Source organism: Chroicocephalus ridibundus, chromosome 14 (assembly GCF_963924245.1).
Source record: "Chroicocephalus ridibundus chromosome 14, bChrRid1.1, whole genome shotgun sequence".
NCBI classification, from domain to species: domain Eukaryota; kingdom Metazoa; phylum Chordata; class Aves; order Charadriiformes; family Laridae; genus Chroicocephalus; species Chroicocephalus ridibundus.
In genome coordinates, this window is record NC_086297.1 from 5,457,443 (window position 1) to 5,482,947 (window position 25,505).

The 25,505-nt window shown below is 45.4% G+C and overlaps 2 protein-coding genes across 2 annotated transcripts; both read left to right on the forward strand.

The window, feature by feature from the left end:
- The first annotated feature begins 8 nt into the window (after nt 1-8).
- COIL (coilin) lies at nt 9-6,330 on the forward strand. Its single transcript, XM_063351941.1, has 7 exons — nt 9-292; nt 859-2,050; nt 2,383-2,469; nt 3,536-3,583; nt 4,187-4,262; nt 4,724-4,812; nt 5,311-6,330. Exons 1-7 carry the CDS (start codon nt 42-44, stop codon nt 5,398-5,400), a joined length of 1,833 nt encoding a protein of 610 aa, XP_063208011.1. The 5' UTR covers nt 9-41; the 3' UTR covers nt 5,401-6,330.
- Nucleotides 6,331-9,649: 3,319 nt separating this feature from the next.
- Nucleotides 9,650-24,499, forward strand: TRIM25 (tripartite motif containing 25). The gene is made up of 9 exons (XM_063352475.1): nt 9,650-10,300; nt 11,386-11,481; nt 12,377-12,610; nt 13,116-13,373; nt 14,073-14,274; nt 14,383-14,442; nt 15,141-15,167; nt 15,524-15,622; nt 16,330-24,499. Exons 1-9 carry the CDS (start codon nt 9,683-9,685, stop codon nt 16,848-16,850), a joined length of 2,115 nt encoding a protein of 704 aa, XP_063208545.1. The 5' UTR covers nt 9,650-9,682; the 3' UTR covers nt 16,851-24,499.
- Nucleotides 24,500-25,505: the final 1,006 nt, after the last annotated feature.

Sequence of the window (25,505 nt, forward strand, 5' to 3'; positions counted from 1 at the left end):
TTGTCCCACGCGCGGCGCCATCGCCCTCCTTCACCGCCAAGATGGCGGCGGCCGGTAGCGGCCCCGTGCGGCTGCGGCTACTCTTCGACTACCCGCCGCCGGGCAGCCCGGGCTGCGCGCTGTGCTGGCTGCTGCTGGAGCCCAGCCAGGTGCGCCTCGTCACCGACCTCGTTAGCCTCATCCGCCACAGGTTCGGCTTCAGCCGGCGGGCCCGCCTGAGCCTCTTCCTGGAGGGAGCGCTGCTGCCCCCCACTGAGAGTGCCCGCCTTGTGCGGGACAACGACTCGCTCCGGTACGGCGGGGGCTGCCCGGGAGGGGGACCGCGCTGAGCCGCTGGCAGAGGGCTGCGGGGGGGACACTCCTCGGGTTGCGCGGTAGCGGGGGGGGGGGGCTGTCCCTAGCACGCCATGCCCTGCCCTGCCCTGCCGGGGAACCGGAGAGGCCCTCGGGCCCTTCCCGCGGCTCCCGGCGGTGGAGCGGGCACCGCTCCCCAAAGCTTGCGGTGCCTGAGAACCCCTGGGATGCCCGAAAGGGGCTGGGGAGAGCCAAGGGGTTGGGAATCTCCAGGATGGAAGGAGAGCGCTGCCGCCATCCCCTGGTGCTCCTGCCGCCTGCCCCGAGCCCCTGCACCGCCGGAGCGGGGCTTTCGGAGACTCTGCAGCCCCGGCCCCCGGCGAGGGCTCAGGACCGGAGCTCTGGTTTGGGATAGCAGCCCGTGCTCCGGGCACTGCTGCCTGCGCTGTCCGTTAGCAGGTGGAGCATCCCTGCTCCCAAAACACAAGCTTACCTGAGCTGCTGACACACAGGAAAAAGGTGTTAATTATGCTGAGCAGTGGCTTTTGTTTGTTTTCTTGACAGAGTAAAATTGGAAGAGATAGTTGCAGATGATTATGAAGAGATAGATGGTGGCTTTTCTTATACACCCAATGAAAACAAAAAACGGCGTAGACAAAAGCAAGAAGAGGAAGAATTATCTAGAAATGAAGATGACAGGCATAAAAGAGAAAAGAAAAAGAATAAATATAATCCCGAGTATTCTTCATGTAGAGAAGAGACCTCTGTAGATATTCAGGACTCTCACAAAAGGTACAAGAAAAGAAAAAGAAAGGAAGAAGTTAGTGGGAGAAATAGACTCACAGAAGGTAAGGAAGAGAGCTCTACTGGCCAATCTAAAAAGCTTAAAAAAACGGAGAGGGAGAAACAGTTGACAACAAAAAAGAAGGATGTAAAGCAGACAAAGGCCGCTGCAGCAAAGATGGCTTTAGAACAGGCAAATGAGAGCTTTTCTCTAAATTCTGGTAAAAATAACACCAAAAAAGTCACAACACAGTCCAGAAAAAAGAGGGTGGGATCTTCAGATTCTTCCAGCACATCGTCTGACAGTGACAGCAGTGAATTACACATAAAGCAAAATAAATCTTCCCATAAACCTGTAGTGGCAACGCTTCCTAAAGACAAATCCCAAGCTGGTGCGAATTCTGATGTGAAAACTGTTTCTAATAAAGTGACTGTAAAGTCCAACACTGAGAATTCCACTAAGACTGCAATTAGTAAAAATGCTAAAAAATCCCAGTCTTCCAGTTCAGACTCTGACTCGAGTACAGAGGATGAGAAAGTGGCAACAGCACAAGATGGTACTGCGAAGGAAAAGTCACTGCCTAACAATGCGGCAGCTGTAAAAACCAGTACCACCACGGCTCCCAAAGCAAAGACCTCCTCTTCGGAGTCTGATAGTTCAGATTCAGAAACGCTTGTTATTAAAAAACCTGCAGCAAATGCTGGACTGAGTAATTCCGTAGTAAGAAACTGTACTAAACAGTTGCCAGCCACTATTCAAGGACCACTTGCCAGCCTGGGGCGTGGAAGGGGGCGTGGAACAGGAGAGGATAACTTCTGGAGAGGACCTAGGGGCCGTGGGTTTCATGGGATGATGAGGGGCCAAGGCCGTGGGAGAGGAGCAAGCCCTGGCTTCTTCTATAACTACAGCAGTGAAGGCCAGAAACAGAGGCAGTTAAATGAAGCTGCGACAAACACTTCCATTCTTGTCCAGGTGAGTGACTTTACGCAGTCATAGGTCACCTTTCTCTTGCAGCTTTAACTATATAAAAAAGTGTATAGGATGAGAGTAATTCATAACAGCAGAAATAGATGAGTACAATAAAGGTTGGTCTTAACTTAGTAAATCTGATCTTTACTGTATCTCCATTTAGCAGCCTGAGGAAGTGTTTATGAAATAATATTTAAGCAATTGTATTATATATCTCAAAACAAAGCACTCGGATACTCTTCTCAGAACTTCTTACAGTCCACACCGCACAAACGTTCTCTTCTGTTTTTATTAATACTGTAATTAAATCAATGGGTTTACTGTTTGTTTCACAGAATCCTGTGGAGGTCCCCAAGAGAGACTATAGCGTGTTACCTCTTCTAGCAGCCCCACCACAAGTGGGAGAAAGAATTGCCTTTAAGGTAAAGAACTTGTGAAATACTGAATGTTAGCAAGCTAAAACTGTTTCATTTGTGACACTGCAAGTTTTGCAGGACACACTACAGATAGCGTGGTCCTGACAGCTGGAAGCTTACGCTGAAGAATTTAATCTTACGTTGTTCTGGGACCACTATCCTAGAAGTGTAAGAGTTAGGAAATAGTCTTCATCCTACTTATTTGTTCTTTTTAAAAAATTTTGGTTTAAACAAATGGTTCAGCATCTAAAAAGTCTTGTGTCTAATGTTTGTGGGTGTCTCTGAAAGCCTTCACTCCTCTCCTGCTTTCTTTCTAACTTAATCGTTTCATGTACAACAGAAACTGTTGAGGTTTCTGTTGTTGGGTCCAAACAATTCTTTTGTTGTAAAGTCTAACTTTGATTTTTACAAAGGTTTGGAGCATCTGTAGAAGTTCAGTGCATTTCTTTAGATTTCCTGTACTTGTATAACACAAAGAAACGTTATCTCCACCGTCATTTCAGTGTGAATTTCCATGTACATTTGTAGAATGACTCTCTTCACTAGCACATAAGTCAGTTCACAAATAACAGAATTTTCTGGTTGCTCCTTCACAAAGTCTCTCTGCCGTGGGCATATTTTCAAGGTTTATGTTTAAATAAGAATGTCAGAAAGAAGCACGTTACCTCTGTCTTTCCAACATGCAAGGAAAGTCAGTGTTAAAATCAGATGCTATAAAAAGAAAGAAAATATTGTGCTTTCTTTCTGTAGCATTTCTACGATACTATTGCAAATCTTACCGTACAAATAATTACACTCCACTGCAAAATAAAAAAGTAAATGAAAATAAAATCACTGCAGTTGCGTAGGCTGGGATCCATCTCCCCGATCTCTCACAGCCTGACCTGAATGAAAATCCTTTAGAGCAGTGATTCCTGGAAGACGACCTGGGACTGTGATCGGCATCAGGATCCAGGAGTGGGAGACTTGCTTCTTGCACTTCCCTCTTGCTGAAGAAACCATGTCTGGGTATAGGTGGCATCATCACGGATCAGGAAAAGTTGTAATTTGTTACTTGTATTTCTTTCAACAGCGCTTGGAACTAACTGAAAATTACAGTCCTGAAGTTTCAGACTATAAGGTACTGTTCTTCTTTCCTCCCTTAATTCACTCACAAAACTCTTACAGGTGAGGTAAGACCTCACCTGTATTTTGAGGTTGTGTGGTATTTTCCTTCTCATCCCTTTGACTCTGCCGGCTATTGCTGTTGCAGCAGTAAAAATTAAAATGCTAGAACCCAAAACTAATTGAAAATTTGAAAGGTTGTAAGCAGTTACGTAAAAAAACCTGCAAGCATTATTAATGATCATTAATATTTTAGAGATGACAAAAAAATGCAGCCCTTCAAGTAGAAAAATGTAGCTGTATTCGAGTCTACTGCTGTTTGAAGTCAAGGCAAATTATTCAAAGTGGTACAAGTAAAATTTTGTAGCTACTTCAAATAACTTGGTTTCTGGCTAAGTACTGATTTAAATTACAAAGATGGTGACAATGAATAACTTCAGTTTATTGATGCCAATAATTGCAGATTGCTGAGCGGATTTTACACATACAGACAGAAAAATTTGACGGACAGATATACTTCCTTTAACTGTGATCAAGTACCACAGTGGCTGTAAATACAGAATAGTTACCCAGTGCTGAAGTACATCTTACCTGATTCTTTTCTTGTTGCTTTATGAAGGAGGCAAAAATAATCAGTTGGAATGCTGATAAAAAACAGATAGAGCTTGAGATCCTTTCGTCGTCAGCAAGACAACGTACGTACCCTGGGACACCAAATGCTTGTTGTCACATGTATCGCTTGGAAAACAGCTAGTCTGAGGCATGCTTCGTGTTCAGGAGTATTTCAAATTTCCTCGGGTTCCTGCTCAACACGCCCCTCCCCTGCTCACTCTGTCCCCAAAAAGTCTGTTTAAATGGAGAAGTTCTAACGTTTGCTAGTTCTATTGAAGGTGCTCTTAGGTATTTACAAAATGAAATCTGGCCAGTCACTATGAGTAGTCAGTAACTAATCTCTACTGTGCTTTCATTTCCTGAAAAAATTAAAATCATATGGAATTACAGAGAAAATTTTAGATCATAATGCCAATCTTTGTGATGTCAGTGAAGCCACTGTCTTCAATGGATGTAATCCTGGTCTTGATTAGCTTTCTAAATATGATAAACATTTAAACTTTTTTGTTTATAGTTAATGGAGTTGTTTGTTTGTTTCTTTAAGTTGCTAAAGAGCCAGGGAAATTCGATCTGGTTTACCAGTCTGCAGATGGAGCAGAACTGATAGAGTACGCGGTTCCTCAGGATACAAAGGTATGTGGGTGTCCGGTTTTGAAGCCTGTTACAAGTTTTGCATACGTGCCCTGCTTTATGACTCTGTTCATTTCAGTGGGATTCCCTTTATAATAATGTATCTGATTAAAATAAATTGAAGCAAAAATAATTCTTTCTAGCAAGAATGTGCATGATTACAAGATGGTAATCGCTTCTTGGATGTTATTCAGTTAACTAGATTAAAAAAGTCATCAAGCTGTGTAACTTTTTGTTTCCGCTCATAAAATAAAAATATCATGTCTAGATAGAGTATTGGTTCTTGCAAGGTTTTCCATTTCATGCACTGTTCTTACCTGCATCTGTCCTTACCCAGAACGTCAGGCAGGTTGAGGTTCATGGAGAAGATCGAGGAGTCACAGGAAGGATCTGTGACCTTTGTTCCGCAGTGCTCTTGTTCAAGTCTAGACAAAGCATAATGTAGAAGAAATTGCATCTATAGCTTGGGCATGCTAAGTACTGTCTGTATTTTGTTTTCAGATAACTGAAAGTTGGGATGCACTGATAGAGCCAAGACTGATTGTTGAGCCTCCAGTTAATGGATCCAGCATGGAAAATGGAACAATCTAAAATGTGAACAAATGTAAATAATTGTACGGACTTGTTTTGTGAAATGCTGCCTTCTAGTTCTGAGGGCAGCAGATGCGCTGGTGGGCGTTTTTAATAAATGGTTTTAAAATGAAACTACGCTAAAAGAAATGTCTGTAATACAGGAATACTTTGTTTATTATAGGAAGTCTTTAATATAGATCTGTGGGGTTTTTTTTCTTAATAGAAGTTTAATAACACTTTTATATCCTACGGCTGCAAGCTGCAGAACTGGAACGGTTTGATCAAAAAGATAAAATACGACCTTGTACTGTCAGTAACTCCATTTAAATGTCTGGATTTGGCTAGAGCCACATAACCGCCATTCAGAGGTAGCTTGCTGTAAGGATAATTTAAAACAACACTTAAAAATTAAATATAAATATTGTTCAGGTGCAGGTCCTTCCACAGCTGCAGAGCACGATACAAATGCCATGACCTTGCAGTTACTTGAAAACATCAAGAAAAGCTTGTGCATTTCAAGCTTCTGTAATTTTGAGAGGCAGATAAATAGTATTGGTAACTGTTAAGTTTCTGTGCTGCCTTTCTTCTTTCCTTCTTAATAGAGAACGGGTGACCAGGTGGTGGCAGTGAGCTTCACTGACATCTCTGCTAATTATTAGCACTGAGGGAACACCTCATACCCATGCAGTACTTGCATCTTGGCAAGTCTTACAATTTAAGATAACGCCTCTCCCAGGGAAGCTGACTCTCAAACAGAAGACATGGAAAAAAAACCCCAACCCTAGATACAAACAAACACCTGAAAAATTGTACATTGTGGTTTAGCTAACCTACTCTGACTAGCGCATGATTTCATTAAAATATTGCACACCGTTGCATTATCCCTGTTAAAATGTTTGTGAAGGAATCGTCTTTATATGAGTAAAACTAATTTGTGTGTTGTGGTTCTCTTTAGTTGCCATTACTTTATGTTACAATTTGTTTTTTAGAGAAATGGACATTTGGATTCATGTGTGGAAATTTTTGCAAGTTGGACAAAAAGAAAAATACAGATGTTCTGTTCTAGCACAGTCATGCTGAGACAGTTGGGATTAATGGAAAGTTTTGTTTTTTTTTCTAAAGGAAATCGTTAATTTTGAATTCTTATAAAATTGCAAAAGTAAAGCAAGTATTTCACAACGCTTTTGAGCAGGATTCAACTCTTGTTCCATTGCCTAGTGCGTTTTGTCTGCAAATTAAATGCAGCCTGGCTGCATTAAGTTCGCCTGGCTGTGATGAACAGATGATGGTTGAAAACAAATACACCCCCAGAGAGAGGATCTTTTCAAGATAAAATCTTGAGTGTTACTTACCCATTGTTATCAAGTTTGGGTGAAACTGCTGCTCCAATGCACAATTTAAATCAAGTCAAGTCAGCCTGAGGGAGCTGGCTGGCTGCCCTGCCCATCACACCCACGCACCTCCTCTTGACAGCCACACACCAGGTTCCTCGTACCTGGGGAGCCGGGGCAGGGCTGGGGCGCTAAATGGGTGAGAAACGTAGAGTAGGACGGAATGTGCATGTGAATTCCGGAGGGAGCTGGTGATGCTCTGAATGAACCCTTTTTGCTTACTTTCTGTCCATAGAGTTTGCCCCTTTGCTGGGGCAACCCCAGCTGCTGGTCACGGGGCTCCTTGGCACCCTGCCCTCTGCAGTTGAGTATTATGGGTTTGTTAAAAAAGTCTGTTACAGTTTTTTTGACAAATTCTGGACTCGAAATGTGTTTGAGCTGGCAAGCTACAGTCACGCATGCACAACGCGCTGCAGGCCTACAGACAGGATGAGCTGCTGCAGCTGGAGGCTGGCAGCCAGAACCTGCTGAACAGATCTTAAAGACCTGAAAGTTTGCTGCCGGGACTACAGACGTTGCAAAAATAACACTGAGTAGGTGTCGGCTCTTTAGGAATTTGGGGTTATTTATGATTTTGATGGGAAAACTGCACCTACTTAAACCACTGAATATTAAATCCAAAAAAGTCAAGAGTATCAGAACACCTGTCTCGATGTTTGTTTGCTCAGCCAGGCGTGCACGAGGAAGAATTTATTCTGCTGTGCTTCTAACTTCCTGCTCAGGCTCTGAGTGGTACTTTCAATCCACAATATCTGGGCAAAAGGTCAGATTTAGTTCAGAACCAAGTGAAGAAATTCTCAAGTAATTGCAAGGAAGCAAAGGGAATATTAACTTCAGTAGCTATTTAAATGGTAAAATTTTTCAGTAATTTTTAATGAAAATTGTTTAATGAAACGTTACTGTTTTTTAGACAACAGGAGTGGTTGGGCTTACTCAGAATTTCAAGCCCTCTCTGACAATGGAGAACTGAAATTGTTCATCTAAGCTCTAAACATCCTGTGTTCTGCTCCAGAAGCAAAAGCTACAATTGTCAGGTGTATATTCACCCTTGGTGTTTGCGTACCTTTGTCTGCTGCGGTAGATCCAAGACGAATGCTGCAGAAAATCCAGCGAAGGTGCTGAGCGTTTGAAAGATGATGGTGGTGTAGTGCGGATAAGCCCAGGACGAAGTGTTTCGTTCACCTATAGAGAAATAAGAAACGTAAACATTAACAGCTGCTCTTTGGTCCCATCTCTGATGACACACACAACACAGCTCCGTTAGAACCTTCCTTTGCAGTCACTGCCAACCGCCACCCTTCAGGTGTTTGCATTCCCTGACAGCAGCTAATGACGTCCCGACCTGCACACCCCAAGGAAGCTGTAAATAACAGTGGAGCCATGCCCACCTCCTTGAAACCACCCTCAAGCGGATTACAGACCTGATGCCTGAACTTTTCGCTCCTTTGTCAAAGCCACAGCAGCTCTAACCCCCTCCTGTTGTTCTTTGTGTGCCATTACTCAGCAGTGAATCAGAGCCCTTGAGACACGACGCTCCGTATGCTCCATAGTTCATCTTGAAGGAGTATTATGAGGCTGGAGCAGATTATCAACGTAGGTAGACGTTAACATTATCTGTGTAATGTAGGTTTATGATGACCATTCAGATTTAATTTAGTCTTCCAAAATAGCTGGCTAGGAATTTCTTTCAAAGTGCTAATTGTAACAGGCAAACCACCATGGCCTCTTTTGAGTGCTTTATATGATCCCTGGACATTTTTGGAAGTGTCTGAGGACTAAGGCCAACACAGAAACCCCACAATTGCCTGCTAATACTTTTTAAAGGACATTAAAAGGAACGCTAGCAGTTCTCCACACTAGGTGTCCTTTGGCCACTGGAAATGCAGTTGAAAGCCCACGCTTCTTCCACTGCAGACCACCAGGCCTGGTTTAAACTCCTGGGGGGTGTCACAGATTTGAGTCAGGCTGCTTCATTTCACCCACGCTGACGGTGCGAGTGGAGAAGCATGGTGGGCACTGAGGAAGTCCTTGGGACACCAGCAGACAGGGCAGAAGAGGGAGCAGGAAGAAGGCACTGGAAGAATTTGCAGTCAAGTTAGTTGTAACAGGAGCAGTTGCACAGATTGCTGTTCAGCATCCAATGTTTCTGTTAGAAACAGTGATTATTCAACAGTTAGATTGAGAAAAAGAATATTTGAGGAAGTATCTTCTGTTGAGATGGTTTCCACGTACACAATGCGGGTAATCTGTGTGCTTTAAAAACAGCTAATGTGATCTTCAACAGCCAGGTTAGCCCCAGCTCCGAGGAAAGCAGCCGGGGCAGCGGCAGCTCGGGCCCGTGCTCGGTGGGAATCGGGGTTCACGCCTTCGCTTGGCCCGTGCGGTGAACGAGGCCGGCGGCTGCCGGGCTGCGCTGGAGCATCCCAGGGTCCCTCTTGTCCGGTTCTGGGAGGGAAGCGGGACAGCCGGGAGACAGCGCTCCCCACCGCCGTGGGCTGCCGCTCCGGGTGGGCCTTCGCAGCTGAAATTACTCGTTTTGGTTTAGAAACCAAACCCCAGACCTGCCGGGCGCGGCGGCTGCAGAAGGTGACGCTGCGTCGCCCCCCCCCCCCCGGCTCGGCACCTCTGGCGGCTCGGGACGGGGGCTCCGCGGGGCCGCTCTGCCTCCACCCGAGTCCCGGCCCCGCGGGGAGACGGCGGCCGCCCCGGACCATCCCGTCCCCGTCCCCGTCCCGCGGGGCAAAGCCCGGGGCGGGCGGTGCCGCTGCCCCCACGCTGGCGTCCCCGGGGCTGGGCGGGTGCCGGTGCCGCCGCACCTCCCGCCGGGGCGGGGACGGGGCGCATAAATTCTGGGAAAGGTCCGGCCCTAGTTTCGTTTCTGGAGTTACTGGGCAGCGGCAGCCAGGGCGATGGCGGCGATGTCCCGGTCGCCGGCGGAGCCCGGCCTGGCGGGGCTGGAGGAAGAGCTGACCTGCTCCATCTGCCTCTGCCTCTTCCGCAGCCCCGTGACGGTGCCCTGCGGGCACAACTTCTGCGCCTCCTGCCTGGAGCTCTCCTGGGCCGGGCTGTCGGAGAACTTCAGCTGCCCCCAGTGTCGGGCCACCTTCGCGGGCCGCCCGCAGCTGCAGAAGAACACGGTGCTGTGCCGGGTGGTGGAGCAGCTCCGGGGCCGCGCCGGGGACGAGGAGGAGGAGGAGGAGGCGGCGGCGGCGGCTGTGGGCTGCGAGGGGGAGGACACCCCCGTCTACTGCGACAGCTGCCAGCTGGCCCCGGCCGTGCAGACCTGCCTGACCTGCACCGCCTCCTTCTGCCCCGAGCACCTGCAGCCGCACCGGGACAGCCCGGCCTTCCGCGACCACCAGCTCTGCCCGCCCCTGCGCGACCTGCAGCAGCGCAAGTGTCCCAAGCACAGCAAGATCTTCGAGTTCTTCTGTAGCGAGCATGGCAGCTGCATCTGCTCCCTCTGCCTCCTCGGCCACAAGCTGTGTCATGCCAGCCCCCTGCACATAGCCAAAGCCAACGCCGAGGTGAGTGGCCGGGGCGGGGGGAGTGGCAGGCTCTGCCCGGGGCACCCCTTCGCTCCCCTTCGCTCCCCCAGCGCCCGGTGGGTCCCTGGCTGCTGGGGCCGTGGAGTGCCAGGGGGCTGCTGGACCGAGACCTGGCCTTGGCAAACCGTTATCCACCCTCCAACGTGTGCTCGAGCAGGTCTTTGGAGTCGTTCCTAGCGTTTCCCTGCTCTCTCCAAGATGGCGCTCCGAGCTGCTGTGGCGGGGTTGACTGTCAGCCCCTGTCATGGGCTGGGTGACGGGCAAGGCCTCTGCGGCTGTCGTCACTGACTGCGAGCCTCCTCTGCTGCTCCCGGCACAGGGGTCACTGCCTGGCCGTACCACAGGCTGGCCGAGGGACTGTAGATGGACGTTGCTCTGTGTTCTTGTGAAGCAAAGGATTATAGAAGCAGCCTAGGGAGAGCTCCAGCACATAGATAAAAGCCAGGAGCAGGTTCTCCATGGAGTGAAAGGGAGGGGAACCTGGCTTCATATCCTACAGTGAGCACAGCTGAAAATGAGAGCACACTTGAAAAGTTTAGGTAGCCAAACTCCCACTTGTTTGGCGAGGGTGTGTACTGTTTACACTATGAAGTCCTCCCTGATTTAGCTTAGCGGCACCTTGAACTAAGGACATCGGTAATTCACATTTAAGCAATAAAATTCTCAATTAAAATGAAACCGTAGGTGAACAGCAGCATTAACCTAGTGCCCAAAGTCTAACCTGACAGCTAACATAAGGTTTATTCTTAGCACTGGGAACTGCTGTGCTGACGAAAGTACTCGGTGCTTATCAAAAGAGAGAACCGGCGGTGTTCCTCTTGCCGTTGGGAGAGGTGGAACTGCAGGGAGGGTGCTGGCTGCACAAGCCACACATGTGCAGAAGGGTACTCTTACATCCTGTAAGGTTTAAGGAGCAGTAGGATTTAAATTGTTAGTACTAAATGCTTACAGGGGTTACTTAAAACTTTCTGTAAACACGATTCTAACTCCAGTAAGCATGACCTGACTGAGAGCAGACATGGCAACTGCTTCTCTGAAATGTTTTCTGATCTCTTCTGTTGCAGTCGGCGCTGAAGAGGAAACTGATGGAGCTGCATAATCGGAGTGAAAGCGCTGTTCGAGCAATGAACACCGTGAAAACGAACCAAAGCCAGGCTGCTGTAAGTGGGTAACTGTTCAAAATGCTGTCAGGTTGCTTGGCATACGCTCTCCACTGCGTGCGGTTGATGCTCATACTCTTGCGGCAGTGGCTATAGTATTGAGATTGCATTGGCAGGAGAAGACATTATTGGGAAGGAACAGAAAAGAGGCATTTTGGCAGAGCCAGGCAGCTCCATGGGAGATGGGATAACCCACCCACCGTGCAAGGGTTTTGTACCCACACATGCCGGCACACCTGACCCGTACCGGGGCCCAAACCCCTCCTTTCCTCTTGCACCAGAAAGTGCCGATCTGTGCAGCCCAGGCTAAAGGATTAGTGAGCTGTAATGGCTGCACCAGTGCAGAAAATTAGGATGTCTCTTTCCATAAATTACCACAACGAATCCTCGTTCTTAGCTGATGACGGGCGCTGCAGTTTGTGCTGGATTGGGTACGTCTCACTTGTACCATCCTTTCTGAAGCGAGCGTGGGGACTAAGAAACTGAAAAGCCGCTGGGGCAGCACTTCTGTGTTCCTCTGGAACATCTCTCGGAGGACCAGGAATAACTTTGTATTAACCAGAGGTGCCGCATCTCAGAGGCAGAAACGGCTACAGCCGTGCAAGTGGCTGTGCAGTGTCCCAGCCCGCGGTGTCCCAGTCCCGTCGCAGGGCTGGTGACCGCTAGATGTCACGGCTGGCCTGGCCTCTGCCTGCCAGCCCCGCAGCAGGACTCTGGAGACCGACAGTAAATGAGTTTTCATCCCAAGCTACCTAGAAATACATAGCTTTGCTATTGCCTCTTTCAAGTAACTGAAGCCTGCGTGTTCCTCAAAGGCTTTCTTGTAGTAGCAGTAAGCCGTGCTTTGTCCACAAACTGTTCTTTTGAAACCAGTGTCTGTTCTTCTCTGCTCCAGGAGACACTTTCCAGAAAGAAAGATTTGATCAGAAGTGAGTTTTTGGAAATCAAAGCTGTAATTGAAGAATCAGAAAATCAGGCCTTAAAACTAATTGCAGATGAAGAAAAAAGAGTTTGCAATAAGTACGATTATATTTATGGTATTCTGTCAAGCAAGAAGAATGAAATTCAGTCTCTCAGAGATCAGGTTGAGATGGCACTGACGGAAAGTGATGACATTCTGTTTTTGAAGGTAATATGTCCTTGAAACGCGATTCCAATTCTTTGTGTTTCTAGAATGCAGAATCACAAAAACCTGCTGTGGCAGTCCTGCTCTCCAGACACTTTCAGTCAAATGCTAATGCAGTTGTGTGCAAGAACCTGCTATAAAAGGATGTACTGATAAGTACACAAACACCGATGAGAGAGCGCTGACGTGGTGTCTTGTACCTGCCCCCAGTTCAGCCTCTGCCACAAGCAGAGTGGCCAGAGAGTGAGAGAACTCATCGCCGTGAGGTGTTGCAGCTCCGTGCTGTGACGCCGTCTACTGTATCTTTCTCATGCTTCAGATACCAGTTGAGAATTCACGCATGTGGGTTGCTACCGAAATTTTGCCATGGGTCGTGTCTGACTGTAGCCTTTGCTCCTTTGAATTGGAGAGGAATGCACAAAACCCTCCCCATTTAAAGTAACTTGGTTGTATTTTTCTGTCCGCTACACAAAGTGAGCCGCATGCGAGCTTCCATTTGTCATTTCAGAGAGCAGCAGCACTGCAACGAACATCAACAAAAGACGCTTTCGTCCCTGTAATTGAAATGGACCAAAACCTGATACATGACACTTACCATTCTGCCATTAACCTTAAAGACATTGTGAAACTTTCAGTGACTCATTTTAAGGAGAAGAAACCAGAAGGTACTGTATCACTGGCAGAATTGGCATTTTCTGCCTTGGGTTTGAGCTCAATATCATTTAAAAAAAAAAAAGTGCAGCAAATACAGTTGGTTAATACAAATTGAGTCTTCCAACTTCTGCAGTCCTCCATTTCCACACAAGAATGGTACAGTCTGGGCTAAAGTAGGAGAAAAAATATGCCATTGTCTCTTCACTTTTATCTATACTGGGATAAGCTGATGAGTATCGTGATACCATGCCCTTCTGGCACCGCTCAGGTCGTCTTTATTCGTTACAGTAATTTATATTTTTATTATGAAGCAGGGTTGGATGCAGTTAGGATGTGGATTTGAGGTGAGACATAAAATGCTTTAGAGTGATAGGACTATGGTTACCCAGCTGTAAAGGTGTTGTGTGTACCGTGTGGTTAGAACAAAGCCTTCCCCCCCCCCCCCCCCCCCCCCCCCCCCCCCCCCCCCCCCCCCCCCCCCCCCCCCCCCCCTGTTAGCTCTGCGAGTATCACTGAAGTTCTCCAGCTCACCAGTTCCTGAAAAAAGATGTCTTGCTAATGCATTACTGTTCCTGCCAATACAAACTTATGCAATACAACTTCACCATGTCCCCCCCCCCCCCCCCCCCCCCCCCCCCCCCCCCCCCCCCCCCCCCCCCCCCCCCCCCCCCCCCCCCCCCCCCCCCCCCCCACACAGAACCCATTGCTGGAAAAAGGCCTCCAGACCACGTAAGTAAAGAACATCATCCTCTCTACCTGTGGTTTTACCATTAAATAAGAATTCAAGCAGTTACCCAACAGCTGTTTGCAGGGTGATGCAGTGATTATCCGTGGCGAGCACTTTGGCGTGGGAGAGGGAGGGTTGTTGGGCTGTCTGGTGATGGATGCCTCCTCAGCTGTAAAGCAGCAAACTGCCCCGATCTGGCGGTGCGTCAGCCTCAGCGCACACCCGGAGCGGTGTCGGTGCAGGCTGTACAGCAAAGCAGAGCCTCCCCGCTCTCTGGCTCTTGCAGGTTTGTTCTCACTGGTACTAAACATGTGTTTGTTTGATGGATTCGTATGTATTGAATCCTGATTATGAGCTGTTCATATTCTGTTTTTTTTTTTCTTCCCCTCACAAGAGCATACCCAGAAGATCCTTCCCCAGACTCCAGCCATGCCGCAGATGGAGCCAGATACCAGTAAGTGGTGATTAATAGCAGCCTTACTCAACACTAGCACATTTTGCTGGCCACGTCTTGCTACAGTCTAAGGCTGGTGTGATGGAGACAGTCACCATGGCAGGTGATACTGGGGACTTTCAATGTTGTTTGTCCAGATACTGGTTCTAGATGTGGCACTCTAGCCTGTCTGGAGTATCTTCCATAGTGTCCTTTTAAAATAAATCCAAGTGTTAAGAAACTATTTCTGTTACTTCCACTGAGCTCTCGACACATGGTCCTTTCCATTCACAAGTCCTAGGTGCGGAGCACTCAGTGGGGTCTGTTGGGGATTCTGGAGTTGAAAGGACTTGTAGCTTCTGTTGCTGCACCAGAAGTTCTGTTGTAAAAAGAAAAGGAATAGTCATGGGCACAGGCTTACTACCACTTGCCGTAACACGCTGCATCCTGGAGTAGAGATGAAGCTCCTTCCAGGCTTATGACCCTGTGAAACAGGAAGCGAATTGCACATTGTGTGTCATGTGTAGCTTTCCAGTGTGGGTGTATTTGTACCTGGCTTCAACACGCTGGGCTGTCAGCTTTACTGCTGCAGCTTTGGAAGAGCCATGATGATGGCTCTCCAGGTGGCATACTCTTTATCAGTGGCTTTTCAGTCTTAGTAGAACTCACAGTTCTTTTTTTTTTTTTTTTTTTTTTTTTTCCTCTCCCCCTACCCCCAGAGGAGAAAAAGAAACCTGCTAAACTTGGTAAGTCCAACCTTTCAGCATACTTATTCTAATTTTCATTGACTGCTCTTAAAATGGTAACTAGATGGTTGCCTGTGTTGGTGTATTCAGTTGTTCAGCTGTTGCTCTGAGAAGGCTCTTACTAGTCGCTGTGAGAGCGATCAAGCAGGGAAAGAGGCTGCTCAGAGATAACAGGGGATTTTCAAAACTCGACAAGACTGTGAGCAACCTGAGCTAATACTGAAGTTAACCCTGCCTGGAGCAGGAGGCCAAACCAGGTGACCTCCACAGGCCCACTCCAACCTGAGGGTGGCCGTGTGTTAAGCATGCAGGTTTCTTCCCAACTGGCCAAACTCTCTTTTCTTCTGTCGACACAGCACCAACCATGGGAACAGTAAATGCTGCTGCAGCTGCTGCTTCAGCTAAAGAACTTCTTGACAGCTTTCTGAAGAAATCCAGAGAGGAGCTTTTGCAGTGTAAGATGCCCAACGTTATGCTACTTAAAGATGAACCTTCTGCACTTACCGTGCTGGTGTTACGTGCCCTCTGTAGTTATCTGACAAAAATACCTTTGAGGGGGTTTAGTTAGCTTAGTAGGTTATCAACTAATTGTTAAAAAGGAAGGAAATTTTTTGGAGGAAAAGGGGACGGGAGGTTTCTAAGTGGTTCTTTTGCCGGATAAATTTAATTAATCTTTGGTATTCTTGTAGCTTTACAACGGTAAAGTTTGCTTGGTAATGGCTTTGGTTTCCCCCAAATGGTTTCATTAGGGTAGCCTAGAAATACGATGTAACAAACTGGAATTTTTTTTTTTTAAATGAAATCCAGGCTTTTAAGTGAGCCCACAATGGCCTGCTTAAGATGCTATAGCAGATGGCACACAATATGGTATACCTTTTGCTGCCAGATCAGCAATCCCCTCCTCCTGCCACCATATATTTGGGTGGCGAAGGAATCCCATGGGGATGCAGAAAGGAAGGAAACTTGCCCTCCATTGGCCTGCTGTGAAACACAGAGCTGCAGTTGAACCCAGGAGCTATTCCTGTGGCCCTAGGAACTGCCTGCACGGTGGAGGAGAGCAGAGCAGGGAGATAAACACGCATAGGAACAAGTGCCTAGGCAGGACAGTATAAATAAAAGTGCTTTGCTCTTCAGTACCTTCGAACAATTCATGTCCTTGCAGATGCTGCTAACATCACGCTGGATTGCAACACAGCTCATAACAAAGTGATGCTGTCTGAGAGATACACCAGGATGTCTGTCTCGGACACCCCCCTGAATTATAACCAGCACCCTCGGCGCTTCACCGATTGTTCCCAAGTACTGGGGTTCCAGTGCTTCAAGAGAGGCATCCACTACTGGGAGGTGGAACTGCAACAGAACAGCTTCTGTGGCATTGGCATCTGCTACGGCAGCATGGAGCGTCAGGGGCCCGAGAGCCGCCTGGGGAGGAACAGCAGTTCTTGGTGTATTGAGTGGTTTAATTCCAAAATATCATCCTGGCATAATGATGTTGAAAAGTGCTTACCCAATGTGAAGGCTACTAAGATTGGTGTGCTGCTCCACTGCGACGGAGGGTTTGTGATTTTCATGGCTGTTGGGGAGAAGCATAACTTGATCTATAAATTCAAAGCCCAGTTTACTGAAGCCTTGTACCCTGCCTTCTGGTTATTTTCCAGTGGCACCGTTCTCACTCTCTGCTAATTGGAACAGTAAGGTCTCAGTCTTAATTTAGTTTGCCTAATAGTCAGTCCTGCAGCAAGTCATCTTTGTATCTTTTAGTCTAAGAAGTCTCAAAGATGGTTTGTTTGAGACAAAATATATTAGCTCTTTTAAGCAGTTTGGGATATCTGCTAATTCTTTGGTCTGAATCGCTAAAGCCTTTAGATAGCGATTTAGTAAAATATTGATGATAGTAAAAACTACGATGAAAGGTTTTGCAACAGACATTGATGGTCCTTCTGATGACTAGATGGTCTCCAGAGGTCTCTTGCAACCCTGTGATTCTAAAAGCAAAGTTATGAGACAGTCAGTCCTTAAATGTCTTCAGTAGCCACTGTGGCTTCTGTGGTTTGCTGTAAAGGATCCTTCAGAATTGATTTTCAGATCTAAATGTGTTTCACAGGTAGCAATAAACCCTTTGAGAAAGAAATGGGAAGAATCCTTGACAAATTCATGTTTCAGGCTTTGAGGTAGGTCTCAGTGTTGCCTTTTTCTCTGTATGCAGACTGTTGTCCGTAGTCAGGATTTACGATACACGTGTTCTCAGTGTATGACTCCAGGAGGTAACAGAGAATCTATTAAAATCAGTAAGTTCAGGTCTTATAACATCAAGTTATAAAAGCCAATATGACAAAACTGATCAGAATGGAAATGCAGAGACTTTTAGAGTTGATGGATAAGAAATGGTGTTAGAATCATCAGGAAATAAATGACATTGACTGAGAGACTGGGAATACACCGTAGAGTCTTCAGGAAGGCATCCTGCAGAGCAGTAGCATGCACCCTGTAACAACATAGTTTGTGGGATGAAGCATTCTGTCTCATATTCTGACCCAGAACATGCTTCACATCTTCACGCTGAAGGCTCTTCAATGGTTTTTTTTTGTGTGTGTGTTGAGTTCAGGGAATGCAGTTTTGGCTTGCATAGGGAGCATAAACGTGCTGTTCACTTAAAGCAGGGTCTCCTGTCATAAAGCTTTTCCTCTTCATGAGGCGGGATAGTATCTGCTGGTGTATCTTCAGTTGTTCAGGTGGTACATGGAGTCCTACATGTTATTAGGACTCTGATCTCAAGACAGTGTGCACAGTACCTAGAAAACACTGTTTCCTCTCTGCATGAAGCCTGCAGGCAGACACGTGAGTCATTTGAAACATACAGGGAATTAGCACAAAGGAGAATATATTTCCATTCCCACTGGAATGGATTTTTAATTCTCCTGGTGTTCTTTGCTTTGGGTTGTGGTATGTCTTCAGAAGTCCTCACCACGTACAGAGGAATCTGTACTTCTGCATGCTTTCCTTACAACTTTAAAACAATCAGTAGGCAATCAAGGTATTTGGATCTCATGGTTATTGGGCCAGTATCTTGTTGATGCCTCTGGACACATTGGCTCTTATTTCTTGTAGTAGCCCATGAGCAACAGGGAAGTCTCTCACACGAGACGCTTCCTGGACTTTGATTTGTAAAACTCCCCCTTATGGGACTTGTTGAAATAAAACACAAAGCTACTACTGGCAGTTTGGAAGGGAATTGCTACAGGGCTTGGAAGAACCTCTGTGACTTTCATTTCAGGCTAGCCAAAGTGCTTTAGAGAGAGACTTGCAGGAATTCAGGCTTGGTGTCTCTCTTTTTACTTGGTTTGTAAACTCTTAGTACTTTGTCAAGGATAGCATAAGTCTGGTAAGACACTTCCATTTCTTTGGCCGGAGTAGGATCTGGAATCGATGGTGGACCTGAAAGTGCCGTGGCTGTCTCTGGAGTAGTTGTACTATCTCCAGGGTCTCAGCTTTCCACATCACAGTCAGCACGAAAACTACCAAACTAAGCAGAACCCTTCGAAAGGTGTGGAAGGAGGATGTGTCCTGCTAGGAGCCAACAGTGACTGCAAAAATATTTTTTTTTTCTGCACTTCCAGTTTTTCAGCAGCGAGGGACAGGAGCAGTTTCCTCTGAGAAATCCTTTCCCTTCAGCTGCTTGGCTGGGCCACGGGGCTGCAGACCCACTCGGCAGGCGCTGAGGGAATACGCTGGGCCCTTGGTCATTGGGGCTCTGGCAGTTTGTGCAGGGGAGGAAGTCCACATCTTCTGTTGCTTGCTTCTTGACTTTAAAGGGGGTTAATATTAACCTCTCAGTCTACAGGCTGCTTTAGCCATAGCCTGGAGCAAAGTAAAGAAGAGCTCTTACTCCTCCATGTTGGACACTGTTGGATTCTTTACATGTGACAGTGGTGTATGACCAACAGTATGTAACACAAGGTGTTCTGGATTACCACAGGCAGTGAAATAAGCCTGCCGCTGTAGTCCCGGTTCTCTTTTTTAATTGCTTTCTTTTGTGCTGTGAGTGACTAGAAAGGTTAAGAGTGGGTTTCTGTTACTTTGGAATGAAATGAGAAGGGTGTAACTGAATTACTCCACTTCTGAAGACTTGTTTAGCTTCAGCTATCTTGGATATATCAAAACATTGGGGTGATGCAACATTATATTAAAAAAAAAATACTAGTTACAGCATGATAACCAATGGTTCAAAAGCCTCTTCAGCACAACCGACGTGTGGTCACTTGGCCAGTAACTATCCAAGCTGTACTGCTTTTAAATAAAATGTAGATACAAGCACATATTTTAATTATGCTTCTCTTTTTAGTACTATAAGTAACCCAATTTACCCAGTCTAGAAAAAGAACTAATTCTGCTGTTAGTAAAGCCATGATGATACAAAAGCATTTGCATATTAATGTACAACTGAGAGTAAATGGAGAAACACCCACTGAAAATATACTTATCTGTTTAAATCTTTTCTTCAATAAAACACATCAGTAGAATACTGCACTTAGAAAAATAAATGCTTATGTAATTATAAACCTGTTGACTGATCAGCCATGTCCTTCACTATGAATACTACATGTTATCTCCTATAGATGTATCAGCGAGCCATCCTTGTCAGGGCAACAGACATAGATTTTATGCTGTCTCTTTTATGACTGTGCCTGTAACTCTTTTAGAAGCTGACTATTGTTGATCTTTTCAGCTGTAAAGTGAATTAATTGCAATATTACGAATTCAATAAAGCCCTAACTCTAAATGTTTTGTTCTGTGCTTGAAGTTGAAGGAAGCAATAAGGAAGGCAGAAATAAAGATGCTTTAGTGTACAAATAACAGGTCTTTTACTGCCTAACTCACCGAGTTAGATGAGAACAGGGGCTGGGAGAAAAGGAGGAGCGCTGCATAGGCTGTGCTGTCCTCGGGACTGTCAAACCCCTCCTGAACTGCCGCCTCCACCTGAGCTACGCACCCTTTACCGGTAACGCTGCATCCCAGCCGAGGACGAGGGGAACATCCTATCCAGTAAATGGAACTGGAGAGCTTTTCAGCTAAGCAAAAACATGGCCATCAGGTAGAGGAAGATGAACAACAAAGGACTCGGTATGTGCAATGGGATTGCTTAAAAAAAAGCCTTACGTGATGTCCAGCATCTGCCAGTGTAAGTTACATCTGGAAGCAGCAATGGGTAACGATTCCTAATATTACTCAGTGAAATCAGACTAAAGGGCTTGTGGTCTTGCAAGCTGCTGCCTCCCGTGGGGCCAGTGGAAAGCAGCTCAACGGGGAGCTGCTCTGGTGGCTCAACAGGCTTCTAAAAATTAGCCAAAACAAAAGCACCCACAAAACAAGTTAAAAATTGACTTTTCCACTTAAAGTTCTCCAAGCGAGTTCAGCTGATGAAGGTTTTGGGGAATAAACTCTCTGAAGAGTTCCACAGAGTCAGACAAGAGCATTGCTTGATCAGCCTGGCAGGTAGGACAAAAACTAGGAAAATAATTAAAAAATCCTCATCTTCACTACGTACTTGTCCCATGATGTCCCTGGGATTAAGAGGTCAATTAGGTCTGCCAGTTTGGCCTCAGTTTCCAAAGACAGACAAACAGATATTCTGAGCCTGCGTAAACACGCGTGCGCGTACAGCCTGGGTCCTGAGCAGGTACTGAAAGCCCAGAGAAGTCAGCACGCTCGTGACTCACAGGAGGTCTGTTTTCTTACTTGTTAATGTAATTTCCTCTTGATTTAGCTTTGTGATCGCTTTTTCACAGCAAAAGGAACAACAGACTTGGACTCCAAATCATATTCTCTGGGAACATATGTGAAAATGTTTATCAGGATGTTTCCTAAAATAAAACTGTATTTGGCTACTGTTTAACAGACTGTATTTCCATACTCTGTTTTGCCTCACTCCCACCCCTTCCTGATTCCCTCCCAATTGAGTGGCTGCTACTTCTCGAATAATCAATATGTCAGTTAAAAACATGTCACGGTGTGGTCATTGTATGACTCCTATTCAGAGCCCGTGTCATTGACTTTCATTGGCAGCTATTTCATCCCACTAAAAAGTTCAAGACAGCAATTTGTGAATCTTGCTCAGCCAAGTAGAACTGTGAAAAAAAAGAAGTTATTTCAAAAGTCAATTAATTGTGGTCTGTCAGAGTGCTCCTCATTCAGTGTTTTTCCAGGCCTTGTCATGGGCTCACATCTGTCAGCCCTGTGTTTCCCAGGCTGCTATCAGATGCCGTTACTTTGAAAATAATGGGCTTATTCACACCATTTATTGGACTTTGTGTGGTAGACACATTTGTATATCATTTTACGGTGTAACAATTCCATTTACATAAAATATAGGCAATTATGTGAGTCGGGCCAAAGCACTAAGGGAGGGTGGGAGGTGCCACCATTAAAATAATAAAAACTAATTGAAAAGAGGCAGATAATTTACGTGAAAATACCATTATGAGCAATTCTTGATCCTAAATTAGTTCAACAGATCTTTAAGGGGGTGAGTTAGTTGTATTTTGTCTGTTTGTATTAAACTTCTTAATGTTTTTCAATGTAAGAAAAGAATTCGTACTTTTTATAGCACCTACATTACATTTTAAAAAATCAAGTAGTTCTTGGTGGAGGAAGAAAGGGTTTTTTTGCTTTAGGTTATTTTTTTTCCTCCAATTTAAAGGGAGTATCTGTCTGTAAAGGAACGTTGTGCTTTAGAAGCCTGATCCTGCAAATCCTACTTTTATTCTCCTGACAAGGTAATTTGTGTACGGTTCCATTCATACAAAGTCGGAAACAAAGTTTTAGATCAAATTATCAGCAACACTTTTCAATGAAGTGTAACAGTTTCTCTTTTGGAGTCAGGAATATGATTCTTGCAAAAGTAAATCTCCTCGGATTCAAGTCAAGCGTTCATTTTGTGTGAACCTGATACTCAAGCAGTTTGGCTGGCCTTAATCTTGGCACTGTAATAGGTAAAGAATTGACAATTTTTCTGTAACTTCTCAAGCTGGCAGTGAAGAGGGCTGTTGCTGCGTGGCGTGGCGTGCTGTGACGATGGGTCTGATGGCACACCTGGAGCCCCTGCATTCCCTGTTGGCCCCTCGATTCATTTCAGGTACTTGCCTATGGGCAACAGCGAGAGCATTCCTTTAACTAGTGAGATGGCCTTTGCTCTATCTTTAGGGAAATAATTTCTCTAACATTACTAGGATTACATCCTGAGGCAAAAGGATAAATATACTAAGCATTACTGTATTAATTACAGGAACATCAATTACTTCTCTCTAAATTATCACTACAGCATACTGAAACCAAAACTCATCACTTTGAAATGAAGGGGGGGAAAAAAAAAAAAAGGCATTTAGAAAAACTGCAAACATTTTTAACTCTGACTCTCCATGACTATTTTGGAAGCCTTGCTAGATTTCAACAGAATGTGATGAAGACCATTAAAAAGGGAGAACAGGTGGACTCTTGGTCAAGGACAGAAAAAGAGAAAAAAATTATTCCTCTTCCCATGTTGAAGTTAAGCATAGAAATCTCAGTGCAGAGTGAGCTTGCGGGAGGGTGTGTTAAAACATGGTCTCTCTCACTGACAACAGAAGGTATGAGATATTTGAGTCAGCGGCAAAGCACAGCATAAACCCCCGATTTGGAGACTTCGGCACACAGCTCCTACGGCTTCCCTGTAGAACTCTCCAAAAGCCAGGGCTTTGCCGTTTCATACTGTGACAGATTTGTCGTCCTACTTTGTTATACAAACAGAGCTCTCATCCTTTTGTTGGAGACAAAAGTTGAGCTTACACTTCAGCAAGAAATATTGAAATGTTTACCTTAAAAATAATAAACGAATTGGAGAAAGGGAGTGAATGAGTCAAACCTCTAACAAAGGCAATAAGCCTGTATTCACGTAATTAATGTCCTCCAGAACGGTGTGTTGAAAATTCAGTGCATTCAGAAGTGCACCGAAAAGGCAAGGTAGGCATGAGGAAAAGACCGACTGCATTCAAAAAGGGCCAAATCCACCCTGGTGTAAGCAGGCAAGCCCCCATTCAACACAGTCAAGACAACTTAGCCCCCAGTGCCTATTCATGAACTGTTACTTCACCGTGTTGGTCCAGTCATTCAAAGCCTCATTACAGATTCTTGTGGTTCTTTTGTCTTTCAATGAACGAGGGAAACTTCCCGTTCCTCTTTTGATTCTCTATCTACACATCAGGCACGAGTCCAGCAAAGAACAAATGATTAAGTGCATAAAGAGCCCTGCTGCTTTATGAAGTGTTACAGATCAGAAGGATTATGGAAAAGGCTTCACTTCCTTCCTGGAAGACACTGAAAGACTTCAGCTTGCGCTGCTGAAGGGAAAAATGTGCAACGTGCTTTCCTCCGTAAAGATAATTCATTGGGTTAAATTTAACCACAGTAAAGATAGAAGATCACTTGTCTGCTTGCAGTTGTTCACAAATGTGTTTTGACTGTAACTTAGGTTCCCCCTTCGCCATACTAGGTCTAACTCAAATCTTAATGTCAGCACTAATGAGAGCTGGCACCCAAATTCCAGCAAGCATTGTCTCTCATCGTCTCAACTCCCCACATGTGAGACACTGCTAGTATTTAACCCCTTCTGACCCAATTCTCCTATATGCAGAGTTGGAGAAATTGATCCCCAAAGGCTGAACATGGACAAACATACCTGGAGCCCCTATATTCCCTGTTGGCCCTATTTATCCATCTTAGAGGGAGGAAAATCCCCAGAGTTTTTGAGAAACAGGTGAATGAAGGGTTTGTTTAGTGCCATATGTGGTTCTTGAACACAAAATTACGAACTCCTGGGATGTGGAACTTCCCATAATAGATCTCTGGAACTGTACTGATTATGTCTCCTTTAGGACATCTAGGACTCCTGAAAAGTTTTGCCGTCTATGTGGAGACCAAGCAACAGAACAGGCCTTACATGGAAGACTGCCGCTTTATGGAAGATGCTGACTAACCATTACGTGTGAATTATGGTCAGCTGTAGCTTAAACACTTTGCTGCTGTTCCTCACCTCTCTACCTGCCAGCCCACCTTCCTATCTTTACACACTGGCTGCTTTTTTGACAGTCTGAATGCTTCATGCCTTTGATTCAATTGGTCTCTGCCCGTTTGCAAGGGGGGGCAAATAAAGCAGTGTGGGTGAATTTGGGATGCATTCAGTGACATATGTACCGAAGCAGTGGGCATTACAAGCTGCTTGCATTAATGTGTTTTGTCTCTGTTCAACCTCTTGTCTGAGAAGACCAAAATGAGCACGTAAATGCTTTATACATAAGCAAGCTAACCCAGCCAGCGCGAGGAAGAGTATTCCCCTTTAGTTTTTATTCTCCTGTGGCTAAAGAAAGGACTCTATTGTTCAGAGTAGAAGCTACGTGAGGTAAGGCGCCAGGGAAGGAAACATTGCTTGCTGCCCTCGAAACTAAGTACTTGGAAAACCACAGTATCACTCTAGGCTGACAGAGCTTAAGGCACTGGGAGACAAAATTGAAATGCCCTGACCTACCCACAGCTCCTTGCTGTGATAACGGCTGTCCACCTTGTCACATTAATAAAGTCACTGAAACTAAGAAGTGTATGACCTTATCTTACGTTACTCTTCAATTGCTTTACTGCTCTTGTATTGATTCAGATTTTCCATCTTATCCCAACAGAAACACTACCTGCTTTGCCGCAGTTACTCGTGTCTGTATCTAAACATCCTCAGTCCTGATGTCGGAAAAAATTTGAACCTGATGTAACAGCAGTAGCACGACTGACTTTAGCACGGCAGAACTTTTTTTTGAGTGTGGGCACTGTATACATTACATGTTTTTCCCCAGAAAAGTCAGAATATTTGTTTAAAATCTGAAACAAATGAAAACAAAAAGATTTTCTCCAAAAAAGCTTTTTACCCCACCACTTGGAAACATGCAGGTACCTCTACTAATTACTGGTATCAAGGCAGTTAACTTTATGCAGTCTAGGGAGATTACAGTCAAACAGAATTAATATATACAACATGCACAATCTCTAATAAGCTCTTCATTATTCTCACCAATTGCAAGGATTTCAAGTTGCTCACTGCAAGGCTGACAAGCCCACAGAGCTGTGGATTAAATCACCAGATCACATGCGTTTTTAAGTATGTTGTTTCACTTCGTGCTGGGTTATTTCAGCTTTTCAACCTCTCATTCACCAAACTACTTATTTGCTTTAAAAAGAACACATTATTTCAAAGGGATGGTGGTCTACGAAAGCAAATATTAATTACGACATTAATGCTACAAGAAACAGCTACGGCCCCTT

Bases quoted from the DNA above. Each gene is read 5' to 3' on its own strand.
- TRIM25 (XM_063352475.1), top strand. From the start codon at position 9,683: ATGGCGGCGATGTCCCGGTCGCCGGCGGAGCCCGGCCTGGCGGGGCTG. The intron at 10,301-11,385 runs GTGAGTGGCCGG...CTTCTGTTGCAG, and splicing joins TAGCCAAAGCCAACGCCGAG to TCGGCGCTGAAGAGGAAACT. The intron at 14,275-14,382 runs GTTTGTTCTCAC...TCCCCTCACAAG, and splicing joins CCGCTCTCTGGCTCTTGCAG to AGCATACCCAGAAGATCCTT.
- COIL (XM_063351941.1), top strand. From the start codon at position 42: ATGGCGGCGGCCGGTAGCGGCCCCGTGCGGCTGCGGCTACTCTTCGAC. The intron at 2,051-2,382 runs GTGAGTGACTTT...TTTGTTTCACAG, and splicing joins ACACTTCCATTCTTGTCCAG to AATCCTGTGGAGGTCCCCAA. The intron at 2,470-3,535 runs GTAAAGAACTTG...TTCTTTCAACAG, and splicing joins GAGAAAGAATTGCCTTTAAG to CGCTTGGAACTAACTGAAAA.